General features: G+C 38.4%; 1 protein-coding gene across 1 annotated transcript in view; it reads right to left on the bottom strand.

Moving 5' to 3' along the window:
* TOP6BL (TOP6B like initiator of meiotic double strand breaks) overlaps window positions 1-26,036 on the bottom strand; it is a 98,635-nt gene extending 72,599 nt beyond the window's left edge. The window contains exons 1-3 of the mRNA XM_059148728.1: window positions 25,910-26,036; window positions 23,675-23,816; window positions 17,528-17,581 (exon numbers count right to left, since the gene is read on the bottom strand). Of these exons, the coding sequence (XP_059004711.1) occupies window positions 17,528-17,581; window positions 23,675-23,816; window positions 25,910-25,939 (226 nt within the window). The 5' untranslated portion in view covers window positions 25,940-26,036. The remainder of the gene's footprint in view (window positions 1-17,527; window positions 17,582-23,674; window positions 23,817-25,909) is intronic.
* Between the last annotated feature and the right edge of the window lie 276 nt (window positions 26,037-26,312).

The following is a 26,312-nucleotide window of genomic DNA, read 5'->3' as shown; positions in this document are numbered from 1 at the left end:
TTTAAAGGCATTTTTTTAAAAAAGATTTGCTTATTTTATTTTAGAGAGAGAGAGAGAAAGCAAGCATAAGAACAGAGGCAGAGACACAAAGGAGAGAAGCAGACTACCCACTGAGTGAGGAGACCAATGCAAAGCTCAGTCTCAGGAACCTGAGATCATGACATGAGCTGAAATGGACTCGATGCTTAACCAACTGAGCCAACCAGGCATCCCAAATGCAATTTTTTTTTTTAAAGTAAGTTCTACACCCAAAGTGGGACTCGAATTCATAACCCCAAGTTCAGGAGTCATTTGTTCCACCAACTAAGCCATCCAGGTACCCTAGAACTGTTTTTTAAGTTTTATTTTCCAGTTGTTTGCCACTAGTATATCAAAATATTTTTTTTGTTTATAGACTTTATATCCCGTGACCTTGTTACATACACATATTTTTCTAATACTATTTGCAGATTCCCTAATTTTGTATATAAACAATCATTTCATCTGTAAATAAAGACAGTTTTACTTATGTCTTTTACTTATGCCTCCCAACTTCTATGCCTTTCATTTTTCTTGCTTTATTACATTGGCTAGGACCCCCACTGTGATTTTATAAATGGTATTTTCAAAGACTTCTTATGAAATAAGAAAATGCTTACTATAAGTGAGAAATATAAGACATACTATGGAAAATGGTATTTATGAAAATATATAGGTAAAGAAAAAAAGACCTTAAGGAAAAATATTTAAATGTTAATAGTAATTATCTCCAGAAGTATGGGTGATATATGTTTCTTTCATTATTCTTTGTTTTATATCACACATATAAAATAGTTCATAAGAAAAAATTAATTTTAAATGCCCATAGAGTAATTAAATACTAAAGAACTTAGATTTGATATATCAAATAAATACAGAAAAGTCTAGAATGCCTTAAAAAATAAAATTCCTGCCAATGATTAAGCTATACAGCTTATGCTCTTTATATCTGGTAATCAATATGCAAAGAAATTATTCCTTTTTGAGTGGGAATAAAAGGTATGGAGAAATCAAAGTGGGTTTTTTTTTTCCAATTAATAAAGACAACTGATGCCATTTAGTTTTTTAGCTTCCCCAAAACAAGTGATTTTATTCAGGAAATCCTTTCAGAAAGTTTGGAGCAAAACAAAAAGCAACTGACTGGACTTACACTTTATAATATTACCTAACTAAATTAATTTAATTCTATGAGATAGGAATTCCCTTATTATCCCCACTTTCAAACTGAGAAAACTGGTTTTCAAATGTTACATCTTGTGTAAAAGTTAGGGTTTAGCATTGACCTGACTTTAAAGTCTGTGTTTTCAATCACTATATGTACCTATTTAGAGTAAAATTGATTTTAATAACATAAGTAACACAGCATAAATATCATTTTAATCTGTTTGGAAAAGAACATCATCATACAAATAGCTTTTGTTTAAAGAACATTTTAAAATAATATTCTAGCTCTTCAAGTACTTCCACAATGAGACCCTTATATCAGTAAATATTAGAAGAAAATACAATCTGGGAAATCATTACACTAGACCTATCATTCCATAGCCAACTATTCATCTCAAAACAAAATGGCATTACAATAGTAAAATGAATGTCAATGATGTGTAAATCATGGTATCAAGCCTAAAAATATAAATTGCATACTATCTTAGTCCATTTGGGATGCTCTAACAAAATACCACAGAACTGGGTGGCTTATAAACAACAGATGTTTATTTCTCATAGTTCTGGAAGCTGTTAAGTCCATGATGAGTGTCCTAGCTTTGTCAGGTTCTGGGCCCTCTTTTAGGTTCCAGACTTCTTGCATTCTCACATGGCATAAGGACCTAGAAAGGTCTGTGAAGTCTCTGTTAAAAGGGTACTAATCCCATTTGTGAAGGTTCCATCCACATGACCTAAGCATCCCGAAGGTCCCATCTCCTAATACCAGCACACTGAGCATTAAGATTCCAACATATGGATGTCTGGGGAAACATAAATATTGACATCACAGCATACAGCTAATGGCCAAATTTATTCTAAATTTCACCTTAGAAATTTAGCCCTAAAAACATGGAAAAAGTTCAGAAAAAAAGAAAGTGCAGATAGGAAACATTTATAAAAAGGTTCAAACAAACACAAATTGAAATTATATACCATTTCATTAACTATTAAATTGGCTAAAATATTTAAAGTAATTAAAATTCCCAAGGCTAGCAAAGTATAGGAAGTTGGTGTCTTCACTTAGAAATGCTACATTACATGACACAATGTTTTTAAAACCAATTTCAGGAACCATAAAAAATGTTCACAGACTAAGTTAATTCTATTTTAGGGAAATTAGCCTAAATTTCTCAATTAAGTAAAAAGCTATATACATTAAGCTATTCATCCCAGTGACATTTACATTAGCATTTATTGAGAACTATGTACTCGGAACAACCACTATGCTACATGCATTATGTGTATTACCTCATTTAATCCTCAAAACAGCTTTATGAGTTAGCTTCTTTCAAAAGATCAAAAACTTGCTCAAAGACACACCTATGAGTTCCTAATCATTGCAACTCACCATTATTCATAATAATGGAAGGAAAAACTAAACTTAAATGCCTAAAAATATTAAAATGATTATGGTTAAATGAAATGATTAAAATGATCAAATTTAAAATAATGAAAATGATTACTATTAAAATGATTAATGATACAAAATGAAAATGATACATCTTATGGACAATTTACCCATTAAAAATAAGGACTAGAAGACTATGTCATAACATGAAAAAATACTTACATATTAAGTTAAAAAAACTAGTAGGACAAAACTATATATATTGTGATTACAACTACATTAAAAATACATCAGGGGGGAGTTTGCAGAGAATATAATAAAATGCCAAGATTTATCATGCAAGAAGTGTTTTCTTTTTCTCTGTTTTCTAATATTCTAAAATGGGTAATATTGCTTCTATTAACAGAAAGCTCCTTTTAAAAATAATTCATGTGTGGGGGGCAAACGTTAAGATCTGGCTACATGTTGTTTTATTTTTTCAAGAGACTCAACAAACCAGTAACTATTTGGTCTCACTTGGTCTGACTCCTGTCCTTTAACATAACTTTATCATAATGCTTGCAAATAATGTACCAGTAAATAAAGCAGCCATATCAAGCATTTTAAAGAAGGAAGCCAATTAAGCCAAAAGATGAAAAGTTCTTTGGTTGGCTCTGTGGCTTGATGTCATTAGTTAAATTGGCTAATTATTTCCACATTATAAAACAACCCTGGACATTATTTTTTTTTTTTAAGATTTTATCTATTTGTCAGAGAGAGAATACAAGCAGGGAGAGTGACAGGCAGAGGGAGTAGCAGGCTCCCTGCTGAGCAACGAGCCCAGTGTGGGACTCAATTCCAGGACCCTGGGATCATGACCGGAGCCGAAGGCAGACGCTTAACCAACTGAGCCACCCAGGTGTTCCCTAGACATGCTTTAGAGAAAGAAATAGAAAGCAGAATATTTTAATGGATCAGAACCTTTTAAAAATATTGTGTCAAATCCTCATTTACTCCCTCAAAAAAGGTAGAGAGACTAGTAGCCACTGCTGCATATTCAGTGGGCTCCAGGAAGGAAAGATATGATCACTCAAGTCTCCAACAAGGGAATATACATTTGAGCCCCATACTACTACTGGTTCCCAAACCAAAAGGATGTAAGTTGAGAATGAAGGGAGAAAAAACTTGATCATTTTTCCAAACGTACACCTGCTTCTTCACACAACCTCAACAACTCAACCACCAAATGTGATACAGGCTATAGATTTCTTCAACTTGTGGTATAAGAGTAAAGTAAAAAGTTGTCAAAGGAAGAGAGAAATTAGTATCTGTTCATTTATTGAGCATAAACGAGAGTTGGTTATGTAAAAAGCTAATATCATAGGCAAACCTGGGGCAAAATAGTATACTATAGAGTAAACCATATTACTATTGAATAGTGGGTAAGAGTGTCTGCAGCCAATCTGTCTAGGTTCATATATCCCACTCAACCACTTACTAGCTTTGTGATTTTGAACAAGTTACTTCACCTTTTCATGTATAAAATGAAATGTTTGCTATTAGTATAATGATCACCACCACTAAGAAAAAGGCACAAAAATAACATAGATCCCAGAGGTGCCTGAGTAGCTCAGCGGGTTAAACCTCTGCTTTCAGCTCAGGTCATGATCTCAGGGTCCTGGGATCGAGCCCGGTGTCAGGGTCTTTGCTCAGCAGGGAGCCTGCTCCTCCCTCTCTCTGCCTGTCTCTGCCTACTTGTGATCTCTCTCTCTGTGTCAAATTAAAGACAAACAAACAAAAAAATAACATAGATCCCAAAGAGATAAGAATACAAATATTTTTAAATCATAAAAATGTATCAATGAAATTAAAAAATAAAATGAAATGCCTAACACATAGCAGTTTGCTCAATAAATATGTACTGGATGAATGACTGAAATGGAGTAAGAAATAATTTGTATGTGTTCGTATATTTTTTTTTAAATACACTGAGCCTAGCTGGCTTAGGGTGTTAAGTGCCTGACTCTTGATTTTGGCTCAGGACATGATTTCAGGGTTGTGATATCAAGCCCCACACTGGTCTCCACACATAAAATTTTCTCTCATCTCCCTCTACCCCTCCCTTACCTTAAAAAAAAAAAAAATATATATATATATATATATATATGGAATTGACCCTAGGAGAAACAAAATTTAAACCAAACATCATCAAAGAAAACAAGTTTGTTATAAAAAATATTTTCCACTCCCCTTCCTCCACCCAAAATACCAGGTTCAGATGACTTTTTTTTTAAACAGGTTAGTTTTACCAAATCTCCAAAGAACAGATATAAAAAGTTCCATAACAGAAATGGATAAACCTATCCAACTCATTTTACAAAGCTAATATAATGATCTTGCTACCAAAACAGGACAAAGACAACAGAAACCAATCTCACTGAGAATACAGATGTAAAAACTAAGTCCAGGATATATAAAACTTCATGATAAAACTGTGATGGAACTGCAAGGATGTTTCATAAGAACGTCTACCTTCTTTCATAAGGTCAGACCTCTTTCCTAAGAAGGTCTACCACTGTAAGTCATCATATTAACAGATTTTAAACACCATATCATAATTCCAAAAGATACAGTATCTCTCTGCCTGCTTCTCTGCCTACTTGTGATCTCTCTCTGTCAAACAAATAAACAAACAAAAAAAATCTAAAAAAAAAAAAAAGGATTGCAAGAAAAACCATCAAAATGTTAAAAATTATTAGCCTTGAATGGTGGACTTACAATTTTTATTTTTTTCTTTATATTTTACTACATTCTCCTGCAGTTCTACAATAAATATATTTGGTTAAAGTGAAGAGTTAATTTATAAGGGACTAGGGAATTGAGTGAAAAAGAATAAGTAAGAGCAGTGAATAGAGATTGCTCCCTTAAATTTACGGAAGAAAGGAGAAAAATAGATAGTAGGATTGAGGACTGGTTGTCTTTTTTCCTTCTTTTCTAAGACTGGAAAAGACTTGGTAACATATGCACATAGGGCAAAGAAGCCAGTGTAACATTGGCAAAGATTTAAAGAGCAAAAATGATGTGACATAGGTTCAACATGAAGGGACTAAAGCCCAGAGAAATAGCACATTTATCCTTTTTTATAGGATGAGAAATACTTCTGGAAATATAGAATATGTTCATGTTTATTTACATGATGCTTTATGCTTTTAAAAATTGGTTTCTCATTACAAAATTAAAGCTAATTGTGAAAGAGACCATGTTTTTCACTTTATATATCAGAAAATTAAGGTACAGAGATGAAAAGCAGAATTTAAAAACTGGATCTTGAAATTTGTTTACACTGTGAAACCCTACATTTTATATTCTGAGAATCCCAAGTACAAAAAGATCAAGATAACCAAACTCACACCAAGTAGTTAATGTCAGAGTCAGGACTACAACCAGTATTCTTCGAAATGTATTTGACATCTTTTTTTTTAAGATTTTATTTATTTATTTGAGAGAGAAAGAGAAAAACATGAGCAGGGGAGGAGGAGACTCCCACTGAGCAAGAAGTGTGACACTGGGCTCTATTCCAGGACCCTGGGATCATGACCTCTCGCCGAAGGCAGGTGCTTAATCAACTGCACCACCCAGGTACCCCAATATTTATTCTACATCTTAATGCTAACTACAGACATTTAGATAAGTTTGTGAACTTTTTGTATGAATTTTTTAAATAAATACCTATACCTACTTTATCAAAAGCACTTCCTTATAATATAAAAGCATTTTATAATAAAACAATTACAAATTAGGTTCTACATACAGTCAAACTTCTAAAAAGATAATATTGCAGATGAAGTAGTTGCCATAAGACTGATCTGTCTAAGCCTATGAAGCTAATAGACAGATTTTCTCATTACAACTTAGTATTTCAAATTTAAGTTACAAAGAGAATTTAAAGAAATACCACTTGGACAATCTCAATCTTCCCCGTAAAAACAGAAGGTAAATTTGTTTAGATGAGTTCAAGTAGGTTGAAACATACAGTATCAAAATTAAATGATTTTTAACTTTATAAGGGTTTTCAATAAATAAAAGAATAATTATTGAAAACCCTTATAAAGCTAAAAATTCTACTTATATTTGTAGTGTGCCCAGTGTTACGATTTATACTAGCAACATTTGGCAGCTTGGAAATAAGAATGGGAAAAACAAACAGAAGGGGTTTATTCAAGCTTAAAGGCGGTAAGGAAAGATAGAAAATCAAGGCAGCAGGGGATTATACTGGCCCAAGTGGTTAATTAACCATAGGTAGGGAGGCCAGAAGCAGTGTCAATATAGAGAAGGAAAGGGGAAAATGACAGTTCAAAAAATGTCAATTTCATATAACTACTTCTTTTTTCTTTCTTTTAAAATTTTATTTACATTCAAGCTAGTTAACATATAGTGTAGTATTAGTTTCAGGGGTAGAATTTAGTGATTCATCACTTACATGTAACACCCAGTGTTTATTACAAGTGTCCTCTTTAATGCTCAACACCTGTTTACCCCCCATCCACATACCCACCTCCCCTCCAGCAACCCTTTGTTCCCTATAGTTAAGAGTTTCTTATGGTTCAATGAGATACCACCTCACACCATTCAGAATGGCTAAAAGTAACAAGTCAGGAAATGACAGATGCTGGCGAGAATGCAGAGAAAGGGGAACCCTCCTACACTGTTGGTGGGAATGCAAGCTGGTGCAACCACTCTGGTAAACAGCATGGGGTTTCTCAAAAAGTTGAAAATAGAGCTACCCTATGATCCAGCAATTGCACTACTGGGTATTTACCCTAAAGATACAAATGTAGTGATCCAAAGGGGCACATGCACCCGAATGTTTATAGCTGCAATGTCCACAATAGCTAAACTATGGAAAGAACCTAGATGTCCATCAACAGATGAATGGATGAAGATGTGATATATACACACAATGGAATACTACGCAGCCATCAAAAGAAACGAAATCTGGGCGCCTGGGTGGCTCAGTGGGTTAAGCCGCTGCCTTCGGCTCAGGTCATGATCTCAGGATCCTGGGATCGAGTCCCGCATCAGGATCCCTGCTCAGCAGGGAGCCTGCTTCCTTCTCTCTCTCTCTGCCTGCCTATCTGTCTACTGTGAACTCTCTCTGTCAAATAAATAAATAAAATCTTTAAAAAAAAAAAAAAAGAAAGAAAGAAACGAAATCTTGCCATTTGCAATGATGTGGATGGAACCAGAGGGTATTATGCTGAGCGAAATAAATCAATCAGAGAAAGACGATTATCATATGATCTCCCAGATATGAAGAATTTGAGAGGCAACGTGGGGGGGCTTAGGGGGTAGGGAAGGAAAAAATGAAGTAAGATGGGATCAGGAGGGAGACACAACATAAGAGACTCTTAATCTCACAAAACAAACCGAGGGTTGCTGGGGGAAGGAGGACAGGGAGAGGGTGGTTGGGTTATGGACATTAGGGAGGGTATGTGCTATGGTGAGTGCTGTGAAGTGTGTAAACCTGGTGATTCACAGACCTGTACCCTTGGGGCAAATAATACATTAAATGTTATAAAAAATTAAAAATTTAAAAAAAGTTTATGGTTTGCCCCTATTTCTGTTTTTATCTTATTTTTCCTTCCCTTCCCCTATGTTCACCTGTTTTGTTTCTTAAATTCCACAAGTGAAATCATATGGTATTTGTTTTCCTCGAACTTATTTCACTTGGCATAATACAGTCTATTTCCATCCATGATGTTGCAAATAGCAAGACTGCATTCTTTCTGATGGCTCAGGAATATTCCAGCCTGTGTGCGTGCGTGTGCATGTGTGTGTGTGTACATCATATCTTTAACCACCCATCAGCCAATGGACATTTGAGCTCTTTCCATATTTTGGATACCATGGATAGTACTGCTATAAACACTGGGGGGGGGGATTTATTTTAAACCTGGTATATAATCCACACCATATATTTCACTATTCTAAGTGCCTTTTAGTACACTCACAAGGTTATACAACAATCACCACTAACTCCAGAACATTTTCACTACACCAAGAAGAAAAACTCATACCCATTAATACTAACGCCCCATTCCTCCCTTCTCCCTCTACTCTCCTTTGTACATTTCATATAAATAGAATCATACAATGTGTGGCGTTCTGTATCCAGCTTCTTTCACTTAGCGTATTTCCAATTTTCATCCATGTTGTAACATATACCAAGACTTCATTATTTTTAATGGCTGAATACTACTCCATTGTGTGAATAGAGCACATCTCGCTCATTAATTAACGGACATTTGTGTTGTTTTCAGTTTGGGGCTATTATGTATAATGCTGCCATAAATATTAGTGCATGAGATTTTGTGTGGACACTGCTGAGTAAAGATAACTCTATGTTTAACTCTTTTCGAGGAACCTCCAAACTGTTTTTTCAAAGTGGCTGCACTGGGACGCCTGGGTGGCTCAGTTGGTTAAGCAGCTGCCTTCGGCTCAGGTCATAATCCCAGCGTCCTGGGATCGAGTCCCACATCAGGTTCCTTGCTCCACAGGGAGCCTGCTTCTCCCTCTGACTCTGCCTTCCACTCTGTCTGCCTGTGCTCGCTCTCGCTCGCTTGCTCTCTGACAAATAAATAAAATAAAATCTTCAAAAAAAAATCAGGTAAATCAAAGTGGCTGCACCATTTTACATTCCTACCAACAAAGTACGAGGGTCCCTGTTATTAATATGCTTATCAATACCTGTTACTTTTTAAATTAGTCATATTAGTAGGGTATTAAGTAGTATCTCATTATGGTTTTTTTTTAAGATTTTATTTATTTGAGAGAGAGACACACGAGTGGGGAGGAAGGGCAGAGAGAGAGGGAGAAGCAGGCTCCATGCTTGAGCAGGGAACCCGATGCGGGGCTCAATCCCAGGATCCCTAGATGATGACCCAAGCCAAAGGCAGATGCTCAACTGACTGAACCACTCCGGCACCCCTCATTATGGTTTTGGTTTTCATTTCCCTAAAAAGATGTTGAACATTTTCTCATGGGTTTATTGGCCATTTATATAGATAAATGTTGTCTTCACCTGCTCAGGCTGCCATAACAAAATATCACAGACTAGGAGGCTTAACCAGTGGAAATTTACTTCACACGGATTTGAAGGCTGAGAAGTCCAGTGTCAGGGTGCCAACAATTCAGTTCCCAGTGAGAGCACTTGCAGACAGTTGCCTTTTCATTGTGTCCTCACATAGCTTTTCCTGGGTAGGTGCACTTGGGAGAGATATTACTCTTTCTTCCTCTTCTTATAAAAGCACTAATCCCAGGGGCACCTGGGTGGATCAGTTGGTTGGGCAACTGCCTTCAGCTCAGGTCATGATCCCGGAGTCCTGGGATGGAGTCCCACGCTGGCCTCCCAGCTCCATGGGGAGTCGGCTTCTTCCTCTGATCTTCTCTCCTCTCATGCTCTCTCTCTCCCAAATAAAGAAAATCTTAAAAAAAAAAAAAAAAAAAAAAAAGCACTAATCCCATCATAAAGGTCCCATCCTCATGACCTAATCTAACCCTAATTACCTCCCAAAGGCCTCATCTCCAAATACCCTTGCATTGGGGATTAGGGCTTCAACATATGAATTTTGGGAGGACACAAACATTCAATTCATAACAAACATCTATTCATATCTTTTCCCTATTTTAAAATTAGTTGTCTTTTTATTGTTGAGTTGTAAAAGTTGTTTTTGCACTCTGGATATTAGACTCCTATCAGATACTTGATTTGAAAATATTTTCTCCCATTCTGTAGGTTGTCTTTTCTCTCTTTTTAAAAATTTTTTTTCTCGGTTTTATTGAGGTACAATTGCTATATAACAGTGTGTAAAGTTAAGGTGTACAACCTGTAAATCTGATACTTACATGTTCCAAAAGCATTACTGCCCTAGCCTAAGCTAATACTTCCATCACATCATGTAATTATTATCTCTTCACTTTCCTGATGGTGCTTTTTCTTTTTTTTTTTTTAAGATTTTATTTATTTGACAGAGACACAGGGAGAGAATGAACACAGCAGGGGGCGTGGGAGAGAGAGAAGAAGGCTTCCCACAGAGCAGGGAGACCGATGTGGGGCTCAATCCCAGGACCCTGGGATCATGACCTGAGCTGAAGGCAGCCCCTCAATGGCTGAGTCACCCAGGCCCCCTGATAGTGCTCTTTGAAATACAAAAGTTTTTAATATTGTTGACATCCAATTTATCTATTTTTTCTTTGGTTGCTTGTGCTTTAAATGTCCTATGAAGATTTACACCTATATTTTCTTGTTTAAGAGTTTTATAGTTTTAGCTCTTATATCTAGGTCTTTGATCCATTTTGAGTTAACTGTTATATATAGTGTCATATGACTTTTTTAAATGTGCTAAGTGGGTAACCATAAAGTCTACTCCGGAAATAATACTCAAAATGTCCCTTCTTCCCATACCAGCCAAATTCACTGCCACAGGCTGCTAACATGGTCTGCTATGGAGATGAAAGCGATATGATAACCCAAGAGGCCAGAGTTGGAGCAATAAGTGCCCACTTGATTACACAATGAGGAGTAACAACAGTCCAAGGATTTTAAGCCAAAGCAGGTACAATGTAGGCTAGCTCCCACTAACTACTGAATAAAAGCCACTTGCCTACAGGATGAGCCAACTCCCAGGATCTCTGATGTTAAGAGCTCTCCTTTTCTTCTTCCTCTACCTACCCTACCTCAAAAGGAAAAGAAACATGTCAATGTTCATGTTTTTTCCATCTCCTTTCCCTTCATATCAAATCTTGAATATATTCTCAATAGTGAAGTATGATTATATACGTTTAACAGGGAAAAGAGAAAAGAAATATTAAGGAAGCAAAAGACGACAAATTCATTTTTTAAAAGATTTTATTTTTTAAGTAATCTCTATACCCACCATGGGGCTCAAACTCACAACCCTGAAATCAAGAGTTGCATATTCCACAGACTGAGTTAGTCAGGCATCCTAACAAATTCATTTATTTTAACATATGAGAATTTATATAATTTTATAAGAGAATTTAATAATTCTCTTGATCTCCAATCAATCTTCTCTTTACAAAATCTTGCTACATGTTATGCAAATTTAGCAGCAAGAGACTGTTTTGGATGTACCAAAAGTTTTAGGATTAAATGTGGACTCATAGGGTAACCAATGTCCTATGACCCCACAAATTCTTCTCTTGCTTCTAAATTTAATATATGAGGCTGAGGTAAAACTCAGTCTCCTCATCTCAGAAAAAGAAATGATAACACGTAAGTCTGACCTACCTCTGGAGAATGAATGAGATCATGTCTACAAAATGAGCTCCTGGGGAAAAAGTGTTAGATGAGTACTGAGTCTTAGACTTGCTGATCTTGTAAGACATAAAATTAAAATAGAATTTAATCTTTGAATATGAGAATTTCAGGTTTAAAAATATGTTATTAGGTCAGACATCCAAGAGTTCACCATCATGAATTTCTCACTCAGTGATCAGCAAGCCTGGACCCATCAATCTCTCTAATGTACAAAAAGGATGACTTTCCACTTCCTTTCACAACATATTAACAAAGAGGACAAAATTAAACTAAACTTTTTTATAAAATCTCCCTGACAGCAAAAGGGAACACAACAAAGAGGTAAAAACTAGACTATCATAATCATATAACTATACATCAATAGCACAGCTGTCTTCCCTACTTTCAAGGATTAGTATTCTTATCTAGTTTTCTTTCTGAAGGAAAAAAAAAAAGGCCATAAATTTTCTGACTTGGGAAAAACAATTGAACACGACTGGTTAAGCTGTATTTTACAAGAGTTAAATTATGTCAATAAACATGGGAATGAGGAGGAGCTAATTAAAAAATAAAAATAAATCAAAATAATATGAATAAAAAAACAGCAAAACAGGGACCTATAAACACAAGATTTTTCATATTCCTTCATCTTATCACTCTCTTCTACCCTTTCTTTTTTTTACTTTTCTTCACTAGCATAGGACATGATAGGAAGTAGATCTGGACAAGAAGGATAAACTAAAATCATTATATTTTGCTAAATAGATTTTTATGATAGAAGTAATTCTACATAAATGGGTAAGCAGATATATAATGGATATAAAATGGATTTGTATATATAAATGGATAAGGATATCACACAAAATAATAGTGCATATATCAATATGAAGTAATGAGAGTTTTTAAACACTTAAGAATTTGTCTATACTAATGGACACCATCCTTCAAAGTACAAAAGTTATTCTAATTGACAGAGACCTAGCATCTGGTCTGAGGTGTTATCCTAATAAGCAACTGGGAGTCATCAAGGTAGGAACTTAAAGAAATATTTAAATTCATATATAAATGAATAAATAATAATCCTATACAATAAAAGGAAAACTAACCAAAGTTCAGTAAGATTAGATAATGGAGAAAAGAAAAAAGAAGATGCCAAAAAACCCTCAAAATTTATAAGCTTGGAAAATTATGAATGTTAGTATCACTGAAAGAAATGGAGACATTACAGAGCAAGTTAGTAGCAAGAAAATGAAACCCATTTCAGATATGTTGCACATATATTTCAAAGGAACCTTCAAATGGAATAGTTTAATTGACAATCAAAGCTGAAAACATATTAGTGATAGAAAAAAAATAAATCTCATCAGCATAGAATTGATATTAAAACTTTAAAAGTAGAAAAGCTATCTGAAGTAAATACAGAATAATAATACAGAATAATGAATGGAAGAAAGGTATATGGGTGACTGAACTTTAAGGATTATCCTCTAGGTTACCAAAGAAGCACCTTGAATTTACGTACCTCCATTACAGTACTATACTCTGATATAGTATGTGATAATCACATTACATTTTATTTTCAGATCTACCTCTCCCTATGACTTCCTGTGGCAAGGTGGATGTTCAATTAAATGTTTTCAGGATAAAAGTAAGAACAGTTAGGAAGCAGAGAATAAAGTGAGCAAGAAAGAGAACATAAACCATACAGAGGAAGTAAAAAGGAGAGATTATCTTGATTACTTCTTATTCCAACATAAATAAAACACCCCAAAATAAGAGCCTGTTTGTATACAAATAGAGGTATTCCAGAGCCAGTGAAAAATACCTATACAATCCTGATAGAACAGACTGAAGGAAAGAAAATTAAAGGTGGATGGCTCTACAACAGCACAGTTCCCCAAAGAGAGATCAGACCTTATTTTAGGCAATGAGAAACAACAACCAAGCAATGAAGAGAACAAAACAGTTAAGGTGAATTCAGAGGCATACTGTTAATTTTATATAGATAATTTTTTTTTAACATCTGGAAATCTGATGGTTAATGAATCAGCCATCAGAAACTTTCTAATGAAGCTAATTAAACAGTGTAAAGACTTGTGAATGGACCAATTTAAAACAGTTCATTATGAGGCACCTGGGTGGCTCAGTGGGTTAAGCCTCTGCCTTTAGCTCAGGAAATGATCTCAGGGCCCTGGGCTCAGGTCATGATCTCAGGATCCTGGGATCAAGCCCCACATCGGGCTCTCTGCTCAGTGGGGAGCCTGCTTCCCCCCTCCCAACTCCGCCACCCTCTCCGTCTGCCTACTTGTGATCTCCCTCTGTCAAATAAATAAATAAAATCTTTTAAAAAAATAAAGCAATTCATTAATAATGTTATAGGAATCCTAAATAAATAACCATAGTAATAAAGCCATAGTTAATGGTGCATAAACCAAAGAGCTAAGGGATTTAAATCTTAAACTTGGACAATTTCCTTTGTGAGTTTCACTGAGTCATTTTTATTACTAATTAGTAAAATAAATAGCATTATTGACTGGAGGTTAGTATTATGAGCCTGGAAAATTGGCTGAAGTTGGCTATTAAATGTGATTAACTATGATTAAATGACTCAATTTTTATTGTCTAATTGATATGTAATACAAAAAGTTAGCCACCTATACCTTATCACCAAGGATATAAAAATAAATAAATAGGGGCACCTGAGTGGCTCAGTGGGTTAAGCCGCTGCCTTCAGCTCAGGTCATGATCTCAGGGTCTTGGGATCGAGTCCCGCATCGGGCTCTCTGCTTAGCAGGGATCCTGCTTCTCTCTCTCTCTCTCTCTGCCTGCCTCTCCATCTACTGTCAAATAAATAAATAAAATCTTTAAAATAAATAAATAAATAAATATGCATAAAATTGCTGTGAGCTTTTAAAAGAATTAAAACTAAGTTACTATGACACAAACTGTTTAAATTTTGTGTTAACATAATAACAGGTGGTTATTCCATACCCTAATTCAACTCAAAATCTTCTCTCCAGGTATTAACAGTGATAATAAATCCATTCCCTTGTACCTACATAGGTTTTTCACTTTTCTCAAAGCACTTTCACAAATATTAATTGAAGAAATTATATTAGATACAATCTGATCGCTGACTGTACAGGTGTGTTAAGTATAGGCTTATGTTTCAGGAAATATTCCTATTACTTCCTTAGTGCTAATAACAACATACTCCCTGTTATTTACATGGATTTGCACTTCTTTCAAAGCATTTTCACACATATTAACTAAAGCAGTTGCCTTAAGAATGATCTTTCCATTCCTTGATCACCCAAATGGCAGAATTCAAAAAAGAAGAGAACTAAAGATTGATAAATAGGCTGGATGGTTTTGAGGTAGTTAACTCATAATTCTTAAAGCTGGACTTGGGCTTCTCAAAGTCTGAGAATCAGAGCAATCTCTCCAGGATAATAAGCTGATTCTCCTTTTCTTCCAGACATAGGCTTTGGGAGGCAGTAGAATTAATTGATTAAAAGATCTTAGGTATATGCATAAGGAAGACACCAAATCTGTCTTGATCATCTCTATAACCCCTCCATGTCAAGCACAAAGCTAAGTGTATAGTTAATGCTCAATGAATCGTCGTTATGATGATTACCACAGGAGAACATTCTACTCAAGGTTTCACAGAATTTTTGTTATGGAGCTATTGTCCACCACAATTACTGCCTTCAAATGTGTGCACACCAAGAAGAACCTAAGATGGGGGAGCACCTGGGTGGCTCAGTCAGTTAAGTGTCTGCCTTTGGCTCAGGTCGTGGTCCAAGGTCCTGGGATTGAGCCCCGCATCAGGCTCCCTTCTTGATGGAGTCTGCTTGGCCCTTTCCCTCTGGCCCTCCTCTAACCGCAGCTCATGCTCCCTCACTCACACACAAGCTCTCTCTCTCAAATAAAATCTTTTTTAAAAATAAATAATAAAAAATTTTTAAAAGAAAGAAATAAGATTCACAGAGCAAAAAGCTGAGGTCCATTAAGAATCTAGGATACAGAGGCACCTAGGTGGCTCAGACGGTAAAAAGTGTCTGACTCTTGTGATCTCTGTCAAATAAAAAAATAAATAATTTAAAAAAAATTATTTTGTAAGGAGGAGCAAGATGGTGGAGGAGCAGGGGACCTAAATTTTTCTGGTCCCAGGAATATAGCTAGATAGTTATCCAATCATTCTGAACAGCCTACAAACTCAACAGGAGATCAAAGAAAAGAGCAGCAATCCTATGAACAGAAAAGTGACCACCTTCTAGAAGGTCTCTTCTGATTTGTTTTGTGTATATTCTTCTGGGGTCATTGTTACCCTTTTAGCATTTTGTTCTCTCATTCATCTGTTCTTCTCTGGACAAAATGACAAGGTGGAAAAACTCACCTCACAGAGAAAAACAAGTATCATATGATCTCACTGATATGAGGAATTTGACAAACAAGACAGAGGATCATAGGGGAAGGGAGAGGAAAATGAAACAATACAAAACCAGAGAAGGAGACAAGGGGAAAATGAAACAATACAAAACCAGAGAAGGAGACAACCAAAAGAGACTCTTAATCTCAGGAAACAAACCAAGGGTTGCTGGAGGGATGGGACGGCTGGGTGATGGACACAGCAGAGGGTATGTGCCACGGTGAGTGCTGTGAATTGTGTAAGACTGATGAATCACAGACCTGTATCCTGAAACAAATAATATATTATATACATTTTTAAGATTTTATTTATTTGGCAGAGAGAGACACACCGAGAGAGGGAACACAAGCAGGGGAAGAAGCAGGCAGAGGAAGACAGAGGAAGAAGCAGGCTTCCTACTGAGCAGGGAGCCCGATGTGGGGCCCAATCCCAGGACCCTGGGACCATGACCCAAGCCGAAGGCAGATGCCCAATGACTGAGCCACCCAGGCACCCCTATATTACATGTTAATTTTTTAAAAAATTCTTTTTTAAATAAAAGGTATAAGCTTGCAAAAAAAATTTTTTGTAAAATTTGTAAATTAACCACACATTAGGAAAAGGCCCATTAAATAATTTACAAACCACACAACTATAGAAGATAAACATGAAAGCACAACAATTCTCAGATCATTTTGATCTCCTTCAAATAAATGTATATCCTTTTGGTTTAGATTATTCTCAAGTCAAAGGAAAGAAGAGCTAAAACCAGGGTCACCAAAACTTCCTAAACCATACCAACTTTGGCATGTGGAGTACAGTATTAAAACTGGCCAAAACAATTTATAATGCCTTCTCCACGCATTATTTCTTTGAGGTAGATGGAAACAAATACTTTACCAAAAATTTTATTTTGTATCTGTGATAATTTTGCCTGAAGTTGTATAGATAGTATTCAGAGAAGCTAGAGACCTAGTTATCTTGTTCATTCCTGTATCTATACAATTTTATACATCATCTTTCTGTAGGATTGCCAGATAAAATACAGGACAAAATATTGCATGGAACACACTTACACTACAAAATTATTCATTGTTTTTCTGAAATTAAAATTTAAGTGGGCATCCTGTATTTTTATTTGCTAAATCTGGCAACACTATCATTCAGTTTGTCTGTTTTAGAAAATACCAAATTCACTGCCAGGAAGAGACTTAATCTCACAAAAGTAGAGTAATTCTTTCTTTACCTTTTAGGAACTTCTTGAGAACCAAACCACCGTAAATGCTTCCTGCAGAAGCAACTGTAAGAAACAGAATACAAAGAAATATCACAAACAATTAAACAGATTTATCTAAAGAATCTAATGGGAGCCTAAAAACAGTTTATAGATACAGAACATAAAAAAGGTGACCACTTTGTAATGGGTTTATTAAAAATGGAGACACCAAAGAAGCATTATGAGGCTTTAACAACTCTCTGGCAGCAGAATAACTTTTTGGAGATGAGAACTAAATGGCAAATCTTTTTCACCTATTCCCAATACCAAGACCGCTTCTTTAGGTATTACTATTCCTGAGAGAAAATGATTATAGGAAGAGTGCAAACTATAGCTAGTAATCAGAATATATCATGCCAATAACCCACCTTCCAGTGTAAGATTCAATTTAAAAATTTGGCCCTTCTTTTAAATAATTTATTCCCTAGTAGAAAATATTAGACTATCAGGTAAGAATTCTTCATATCTAGAGTTCTAACTCTGAATATCAAAACATTTACACCAACAATCTTTTTAAAAAAAAATTTTTAAGTAAACTCTTACCCCTCAATGTGGGGCTCAAACTCACAGCCCTGAGATCAAGAGTCACATGCTCAACTGCCTGATCCAGCCAGGTGCCCCTAGGGCAATGATACCTCAGGGGAAGAGGATGAAAAATGAAGCAGGTACCTAAGCCCTCAGAACCATCTAGAGACTTTTTCTAAATTGAACATCTCTCCCCCAGAGGGTTAACCCACAGTTAAGAATCTAAGAATCGCTGCTATAGGAACCAATGAAAATGTGTGTGTCTCTCTCTAGAAATGTATATTCCTCAGGCAGGGGAAAGAGGCTGAGTAGAACTAAACAGTGAGAGGCAATCGTTCTCTAAATGTGTGCAGTCAAAATACAGTAGCCACTAGATACATGTAGCTATTTAAATTTAAATTTAGCTAAATTAAAACAAATGAAAAGTAAGATTCCTCTGTCACACTAGCCATATTTCAAGTGGTCATTAGCCAAGGGTGGCTAATGGCTACTGTGCTAAACAGCACAGATAGAGAACATTTCTGTCATCACAATAAGTTCTACTGAAATTCTATTAGAACGGGGATTTAGGGTGCATGGGTGGCTCAGTGCATTAAGCCTCTGTCTTCAGCTCAGGTCATGATCTCAGGGTCCTGGGATTGATTGAGTCCGGCGTCAGGCACTCTGCTTGGTGGGGAGCCTGCTTCCTCCTCTCTCTCTACTTCTGATCTCTCTCTCTCTGTCAAATAAATAAATAAATAAAATCTTTAAAATAAAAAAAAAAAAAGAACAGGGCTTTACATTTCCAGATTTTGAATGATTTAAGCCCCACATCGGGCTCTCTGCTCAGGAGGGAGCCTGCTTCCCCCTCTCTCTCCGCCTGCCTCTCTGCCTACTTGTGATTTCTCTCTCTGTCAAATAAATGAATAAAATCTTTAAAAAAAATCATCTCAGGGTGCCTGGGTGGCTCAATCAGTTAAGCATCTGCCTTCAATTCAGGTCATGATCGTGAGGTCCTGGGATGGAGCTCCACATCAGGCTTCCTGCCTCTCCCTCTCCATCTGCCACTCCCCCGGTTTGTGCTCTCTCTGTCAAATAAAAAAAGTAAAATCTTTAAAAAAAAATATTATCTTTCTTCTTAACATTCTTCACAGGCACACACTGGTTCTAACTTGAGAGCAGATCACTGGGACAGGGATGGCAGGTGGTGGCAGGCCTACACTAGTGATTACTGAGGAACTGAACATTAATAAGAAAAAAAAATAGAACCAATATACCTCACAGTGCATCCATGATAATTCTCAATTGCATATGTCACACTGTCTCCTCAAACATTCTTTTTAATTTTAACAAGTACCATATCAACTATTGTTGGAAATAGGTCACTTTCAGGGCACCTGGGTGGCTCAGTCAGTTAAGCGGCTGCCTTCAGTTCAGGTCACGATTCCAGGATCCTGGGATCGAGTCCCGCATTGGGCTCCCTGCTCAGCGGGAGGCCTGTTTCTCCCTCTCCCTGCTGCTCCCCTACTTGTGTATGTGCTTTTTCCGTCAAATAAATAAACAAAAATCTTTAAAAAAAAAAAAAAAAAAAGAAGAAGAAGAAGAAGAAAGAAAGAAAAGAAAAGAAAATGGGTCATTTTCAGTGAATGTACTCAGAGAGCAATTATCCTGCCTGCTCCACACCCTTTCCAGCCCCCAATTTTCAGCTACCCTTCTAATGTCTCTGTAATAAAGTAATGAAGAGATATCCTTCAAATGCAAAGATAACAACACAGACTTATATGTAAAACATCATTTTTAAAGCAACAGCAATGGAGCACTTGGGTGGTTCAGTGGGTTAATCCTCTGCCTTCAGCTCAGGTCATGATCTCAGGGTCCTGGGATCGAGCCCCACATTGGGCTCCTGCTCAACAGGGAGCCTGCTTCCTCCTCTCTCTGCCTGCCTCTCTGCCTGCTTGTGATCTCTCTCTCTGTCAAATAAATAAAATCTTTAAAAAATAAAAAATAATAAAATAAAATAAAACAACAGCATTCCCCAAAATTCCCTCTAAAGAACAGCAAATGATTTTTTTTTTTTAAAAGAGCTATGAGGTCAAATATGTTTGGGAAATATTGTATACTATTGCCCATTTTTGAAGATTCATGGTCTACAGTAGCATATCAAAGGTTTTGAGAAGATATAATGAAACTCATTTAATGGTTTTTTTTTTTTCAAGACCAAATGGGGAGGGTGGGGAGGGTGGGGAGTAGAGGGAGAGAGAGAATCTTAAGCAGGTTCCACACCCAGTGCAGAGACCAATGTAGGGCTCACTCTCACAACCCTGAGATCACAACCAGAGCCAAAATCAAGAGTTGGTTGCTCAACCAACTGAGACACCCCAGCACCCCTCATTTGGTTTTCATCAGCATTCCCCAAATTTATATGAATACAAACTCCTTCCTCATAACTCATATAAACATTCTGTAACACACTATGAAAAACACTGCAATAAATAATGTGTTAAAGACTTCATCAATTACTGATGGAAAAACTCTGTAGTGATCTCTTCAGTTTCTCATAGATGGGTCATTCTAGCAATAAAATTTGCTCATGTTGTGAGTTGAATTTTGTGCTTCTGAAAGAGATTTTGAAGAACTAAGCCCCAGTACTTGTGAATATGTCTTTGAAACAGGGTCTTCACAAATGTAATCAAATTAAGATGAGGTCATACTGGTTATGGTGGACCTAAATCCAATTGGTGTCCTTTTAAGACTACATGGAGACACAGACGGAGACTATCCCATGAAGGCAGAGGCAGAGATTGAAGTGATACGCCTAAAAGCCAACACCAAGATCTTGCTGGCAATCACCAAAGGAAAAGAGAGAGGCATGGAATAGATTCCTTGCTCAGAGTGTCCAGAAGGAACCAACCCTACTTAGACCTTGATTTTGGACTTTTGGCCTCCATACCTGTGAGGGAATAAACTTATTTTATGTTTGTGGTACTTTTTAATAGCAGCCCTAGAAAACTAATACATGGTTTTTCATCATCAGAGATTTCAGACCAAATACACCACTTCATACTTTCAAGCAAAGATGACAGACTAAGGGGCGCCTGAGTAGCACAGTTGGTCAGGCATCAGACTCTTGGTTTCAGCTCAGGTCATGATTCTGATCAGGGTCACAAGATAGAGCCCTCTTTGGGGCTCCATGCTGGGCATGGAATGGAGCCTGCTTCCGAGTCTCTCTCTCTGCCCTTCCCCAGCTAGTTCTCTAACTCCTGTCTCTAAAATAAATAAATAAATCTTTTAAAAGATGACAGATTGAACATACCCATTATTTCTACCACCTCCTGAAACTGCAATAAAACAACAGAAGGGGTATTTTTTAAGAGGAATAAACCGACTAGGACAGAGAAGAAACAAAGATGATGATATTTAAATTCTAGAAACTGAAAAGCAGAAGGACAAGTGGGATAGGATTCAGGGGACCTTAGAAATTGAATTATAATCCAAAAAAGAGAACGGCCAAGAAACAACCCAAATGACGCTACAAAATCCCCCAAAGATTCAGGAATGGTAGAATCGGGAACCTTCAGAATTAGAGGTGGCATGGGAGCTAAAATAAGGAGAGTTGGTTGAAAAAATGAATTTAAGAAGTAGTCAGGTCTTTAGATGCTTTGCTCCACTAGCATTCTAGGGACTGACCCTTCCTAACCTTGGCAGGCAGTGGAGAAAGAGTTATCCTTTGATAAAGACAAAGCATGGGTTTTTGAGTTGAGGACCAAAGTTGTATTAAAAATAACTGGCCTGAATGAACATAAAGACTAAATGCTGAGATACTTCTCTTACCCCTCCATCCCAGAAGATTCACAATCTGGCCTTTTCTCTCTCATAGTGAGAGGCTATGAATTTACACATAGAAAAATCTAGCAGAATGCATATTGAATGTTAATTAGTAATTATCTCAAGGGATGAAAAGACTAGAAAGTCTCCCTTTCCATAATATATGTGTCTGTAATGTTGGAATGCTTTATAAACATGTATCACCCTTCCTTCTACCAAAAAATTATGAAAATTATTACATAAAGATGAGAGACAATGAAGACAATAAAAAGGTCCCTATATTTCACATGGTCTGAACAAGTCCATTAAGCTCAAAATGCCTATGGAATTGGTTTTTTTGCCAAAAGCTACTACTATGGCTCAAGTCCTCAACCCTGCTACCTTGGCCAGTTTATTGGATTAGAATCAATTCATAAACTAACACAACCATATACAGACCAGCATCACCATAGCTATCTAGCTAACCAAAACTCTCTTATGCATGGTGGGAACTCTGTCCAGTCAGAATGGAGTTCATGCACAGTAAGAGCAAACCAACCTATCATACTTCTCTCAAGGATGTGTACTACTAGTACCCAAAGAGAAGACAGGGCATTCCAGTTCAGTGACACAATGTCTTGTAGAGTCTAAAGCACTATTCAGCCTCAGCTGGTACTCAGGATGACTCCCCTAAGGCTGATGGGATAATTTCATCCCCAAGTATCCTTCAGTAAACCTAGATGGTACTCAGGATGACTCCCCTAAGGCTGATGGGATAATTTCATCCCCAAGTATCCTTCAGTAAACCTAGATACACACACACACACACACACACACACACACCCAAACAAGTTACAGTAAACCTAGATATACACACACACACACACACCCCCAAACAAGTTATTGCTTCAAAACACACACACACACACACACCCAAACAAGTTACAGTAAACCTAGATATACACACACACACACACACCCCCAAACAAGTTATTGCTTCAAAACACACACACACACACACACACACACACCCCCAAACAAGTTATTGCTTCAAAAGCTGAAGAAAATTAGTTGTTCCAGAGACAATTAATGCATGCATCACCCTTCCCTCAAGAGTATATGCAGAAATAATGAGGGGATAAAAGCCAAATGGAAGGGTGGCTCAGTGGGTTAAGCCTCTGCCTTCGGCTCCAGTCATGTTCTCAGGGTCCTGTCATTGAGCCCCACATTAGGCTCTATGCTCAGCAGGGAGCCTGCTTCCCTATCTCTCTCTGCCTGCCTCTCTGCCTACTTGTGATCTCTGTCTGTCAAATAAATAAATAAAATATTTTTTTTAAAAAGAGCCAAATAGAAAAGGTTTATTTTCAAACTAACTGCAAGTTGGGATTTTTAAGGTATGCACTGTTCATCATTATTTCTTCTCCTTTTTATTTTGGAAGTCTCTCTTCCAACTACCAAAGGCTGGACATGTAAAAGAGAATAAAATTCAATGTAATATAATTTTGCTATGAAAGAGGAGGTTAAAACCAAGAGCAAGGAGACAGTTTCTAAGAATTTTTTTTTAAGTTTCTAAGAATTCTTAAGCCAGTAAAATTAATGGTCTTCTGAGTCATTGTACTCACCTTTCCTGTATAACACACTTGTAAATCTATCACCAGATACTTGTTACATAATTATTTATTTTAACTATGGAATAACCCTGAAGTGATAACTTGATAAAAGATTTTGACTAACTTAAAATTTTAAGTTAAATATAACAAATCATAACAAAACAAAGAGAGAAAAATCAGTATTTCTTCATCTACTTACTAGTTGTTACACAATGAAGAGTATTTTCTTGGTGCTTAGAATTTAATGCTTCCATGGAAATCACTAGCTGTCCTTCTAGCAATGCTCCCTTTGATGTTCCTGCTATTTCACACTTCCAGTGAATTATTAAATATTTCAAAATCTGAAAAGGGCACAATTTAAAGTAAACAAATCTTTAGAAATCAAGGTAATATCAAATTTATGACACAGTTAACAATCTTAATTTCCAAAAAATATTCTTGCTTGCAAAATGTCAGATTTAGATTTTGTTCAGAACAAAGCATTGTGTCTACAGAAGAAACAACTAGAAAAGTGACATAAGAAAGGAGACAAAGGAAATTAACAAAATGCCCAACAAGACAGGAAATGGAGACAATAAATTGCTTTATTCAAAGGGTAAGTTCATCTGGAAATAATAATTTGGAAAAATTGTGTAGGAGTTTGTTTTTCCTGTTTCTTTTTTTTCTCCCCAAGTAAAAACCAATATGAAGATTATGAATAAGACTAGCATCCAGCTATGAATCATCTTTACCTTTCATTAAATCATCATTTCTGAAGATCAGAATACAAGTTAAGAGCACTGGCTTTGGAGGCAGATGCCTGGGTCCAAATCCCCGATGTGCCATGTGACCTTGGGCAAGTTATTTAACTCCTCTCTACCTCAGCTTCCTCATTTACCAAAATGAAGACAAAACTACCAGGTATGGCTTCTGTGAAATGTAAACAAAATAAGAGCAAAGTGCTTAACGCGGTGCTCTGCGTATATAATAGTAAGTGGTTAATAGCCATTAGCTTTTATTTCGAATAAGTTCATCTGCAGTGAAGACTGCACACAATGTAAGTTTTAAGGTTTCCAAGATGTCTAGACAAAACATTCAATCTTGATGAGACAAATTTAAAATATACTGTATTTAACTCCATCACTTATGAAAGTACACTCTCACTTCCACACTCAGGTACCATAGGGAAGATTATTACCCCTTTTCTTTCTTTCTTTCTTAAAGATTTTATTTATTTGACAGAGAGGGAACACAAGCAGAAGTGGGAGAGGGAGAACCAGCTCCCCCCCTACCCCACCCCACTCTGCCCAGCAGGGAACCCGAGGCGGGGCTGATCCCAAGACCCTGGGATCAAAACCTGAGCCAAAGGAAGCTCAACGACTGAGCCTCTAGGCGCCCCAAGTACCCCTTTTCTTAAAGGCAAACAGATCTCAGTAAGAGACCTTGGGAATGAAGATCCTAATGCAGCCAGAGTTTATAAAAATGGTTTCCAGGCGTTCCTGCAATCTAACCCCTTCCTTCACACACCGTCGGGCAATCTAACCCCTTCCTTCACACACCGTCGGACGCAGCGTGCTCCCCTCTGTTAAGATTTTCCCGCACGGTCTTCACCCGCGAGAGCGCGGTTGGGAAAAGAACACCGGCCGGGGAGTCAGAAGCCCTCGGTTCTAGCCTAGCGTCGGCCGTCTGTAAAATCGAATCCTCCAATTCCTTCGAGCACAGCGGAGGAGGCAAGAGCACCCGGCGAACTCTCGCGTGCCTTCAGGTCAGCCCCGTCTGGCCTGTGGTTCTGTTCTGCCTCGTTCCCCTTTCAAGACCAGTGCCTGAGAATCGCATCAGGCGGCGGCTGCAAGGTGCCGCCCCGGGAGAGCCCACGTGGCGTGGCGGCGCCGGGCCTTCCGCCCCACCCCCCAGGGCGGGAAGGTTCTCGGGCCCGCGGGGTGGTCGGAGCTCCGGGAGGCCTCTGGCCCGGGGCCATCCATCCTCCGACGGCTCGGGGCCCCACCCAGGAAGGCGCCCCACGCCGTGGCCCACCGGCCGGCTGCACGCGACTCTCGCTCACTGCCACTGCGCCCGCACTGCTCCCGCCTTCCGCCCGCGGCTGCCCAGGCGACCTTCGTGCGCGCCCCCTCGGCCCGGGGTTGGGGGGGGGGGGGCTCCCCGGGTGCTCTCCACGCCCTCCCCCGGTCCGCTAATGCCTGGCCAGCACTTCAGCCTCCGGGGCCCCGGTTTTCTGGGCTGTCAGGTGGGGCGTCCCCCCAGCTGAGGGGCTGTTCCTCTCCACGCCGGGGCCCCCTCATTAGCTCCTCACAGCCCCGTGTGGGGCCGGCGGGCTGTCACCGAAGCACCTCATTCCCACCTCAGGCACTCCCAGACCCCTCTGCCCAGACTTCGCGGACCCCTCACAAAACCCTTCCCAGAGTGTCTTCTGTTTTCTCTCCCTCCCCGGCATCACCTCGCAGACTGCCACGGCCGAGCCCTCCATGGCGCGGGGGCAGCAGCAGCAGCAACGCCCACCGCCGGCTGCCCGCCGGGACGTCGACCTCCGCGGGCGCCCACGCCCGGTCGCTCGTCGTTCTTCCCGCCCGCGCGCGCGCGCCCCGCCCACCGGCCCGCCGCGCTTGCGCACTTCGCGCCGCGCCGCCCCCAGGCCGCGAACCGCCGGGGCTTGCCAGAAGCGGTGAGGAGGTGCCGGGAGCCGCGAGGGCCCGTGGGCGGGCGGGAGGATCGGCCGCCGAGCTGGGGAGAACCCGCGGGCGCCCACTGAAGCTCGAGGCGAGCGGGAATGGGGCCAGGCCAAGGCTCTCCTTCCTCCGGAAAGAGACTTTCCCACGGTCCCGCGGAGCAGCAGCCCTCAG

The sequence above is a fragment of the Mustela lutreola genome, chromosome 1, assembly GCF_030435805.1.
Source record: "Mustela lutreola isolate mMusLut2 chromosome 1, mMusLut2.pri, whole genome shotgun sequence".
Lineage (NCBI taxonomy): Eukaryota > Metazoa > Chordata > Mammalia > Carnivora > Mustelidae > Mustela > Mustela lutreola.
Note: the sequence above shows the minus strand (reverse complement) of the source record. Positions and strands in the feature narration are given on the sequence as shown.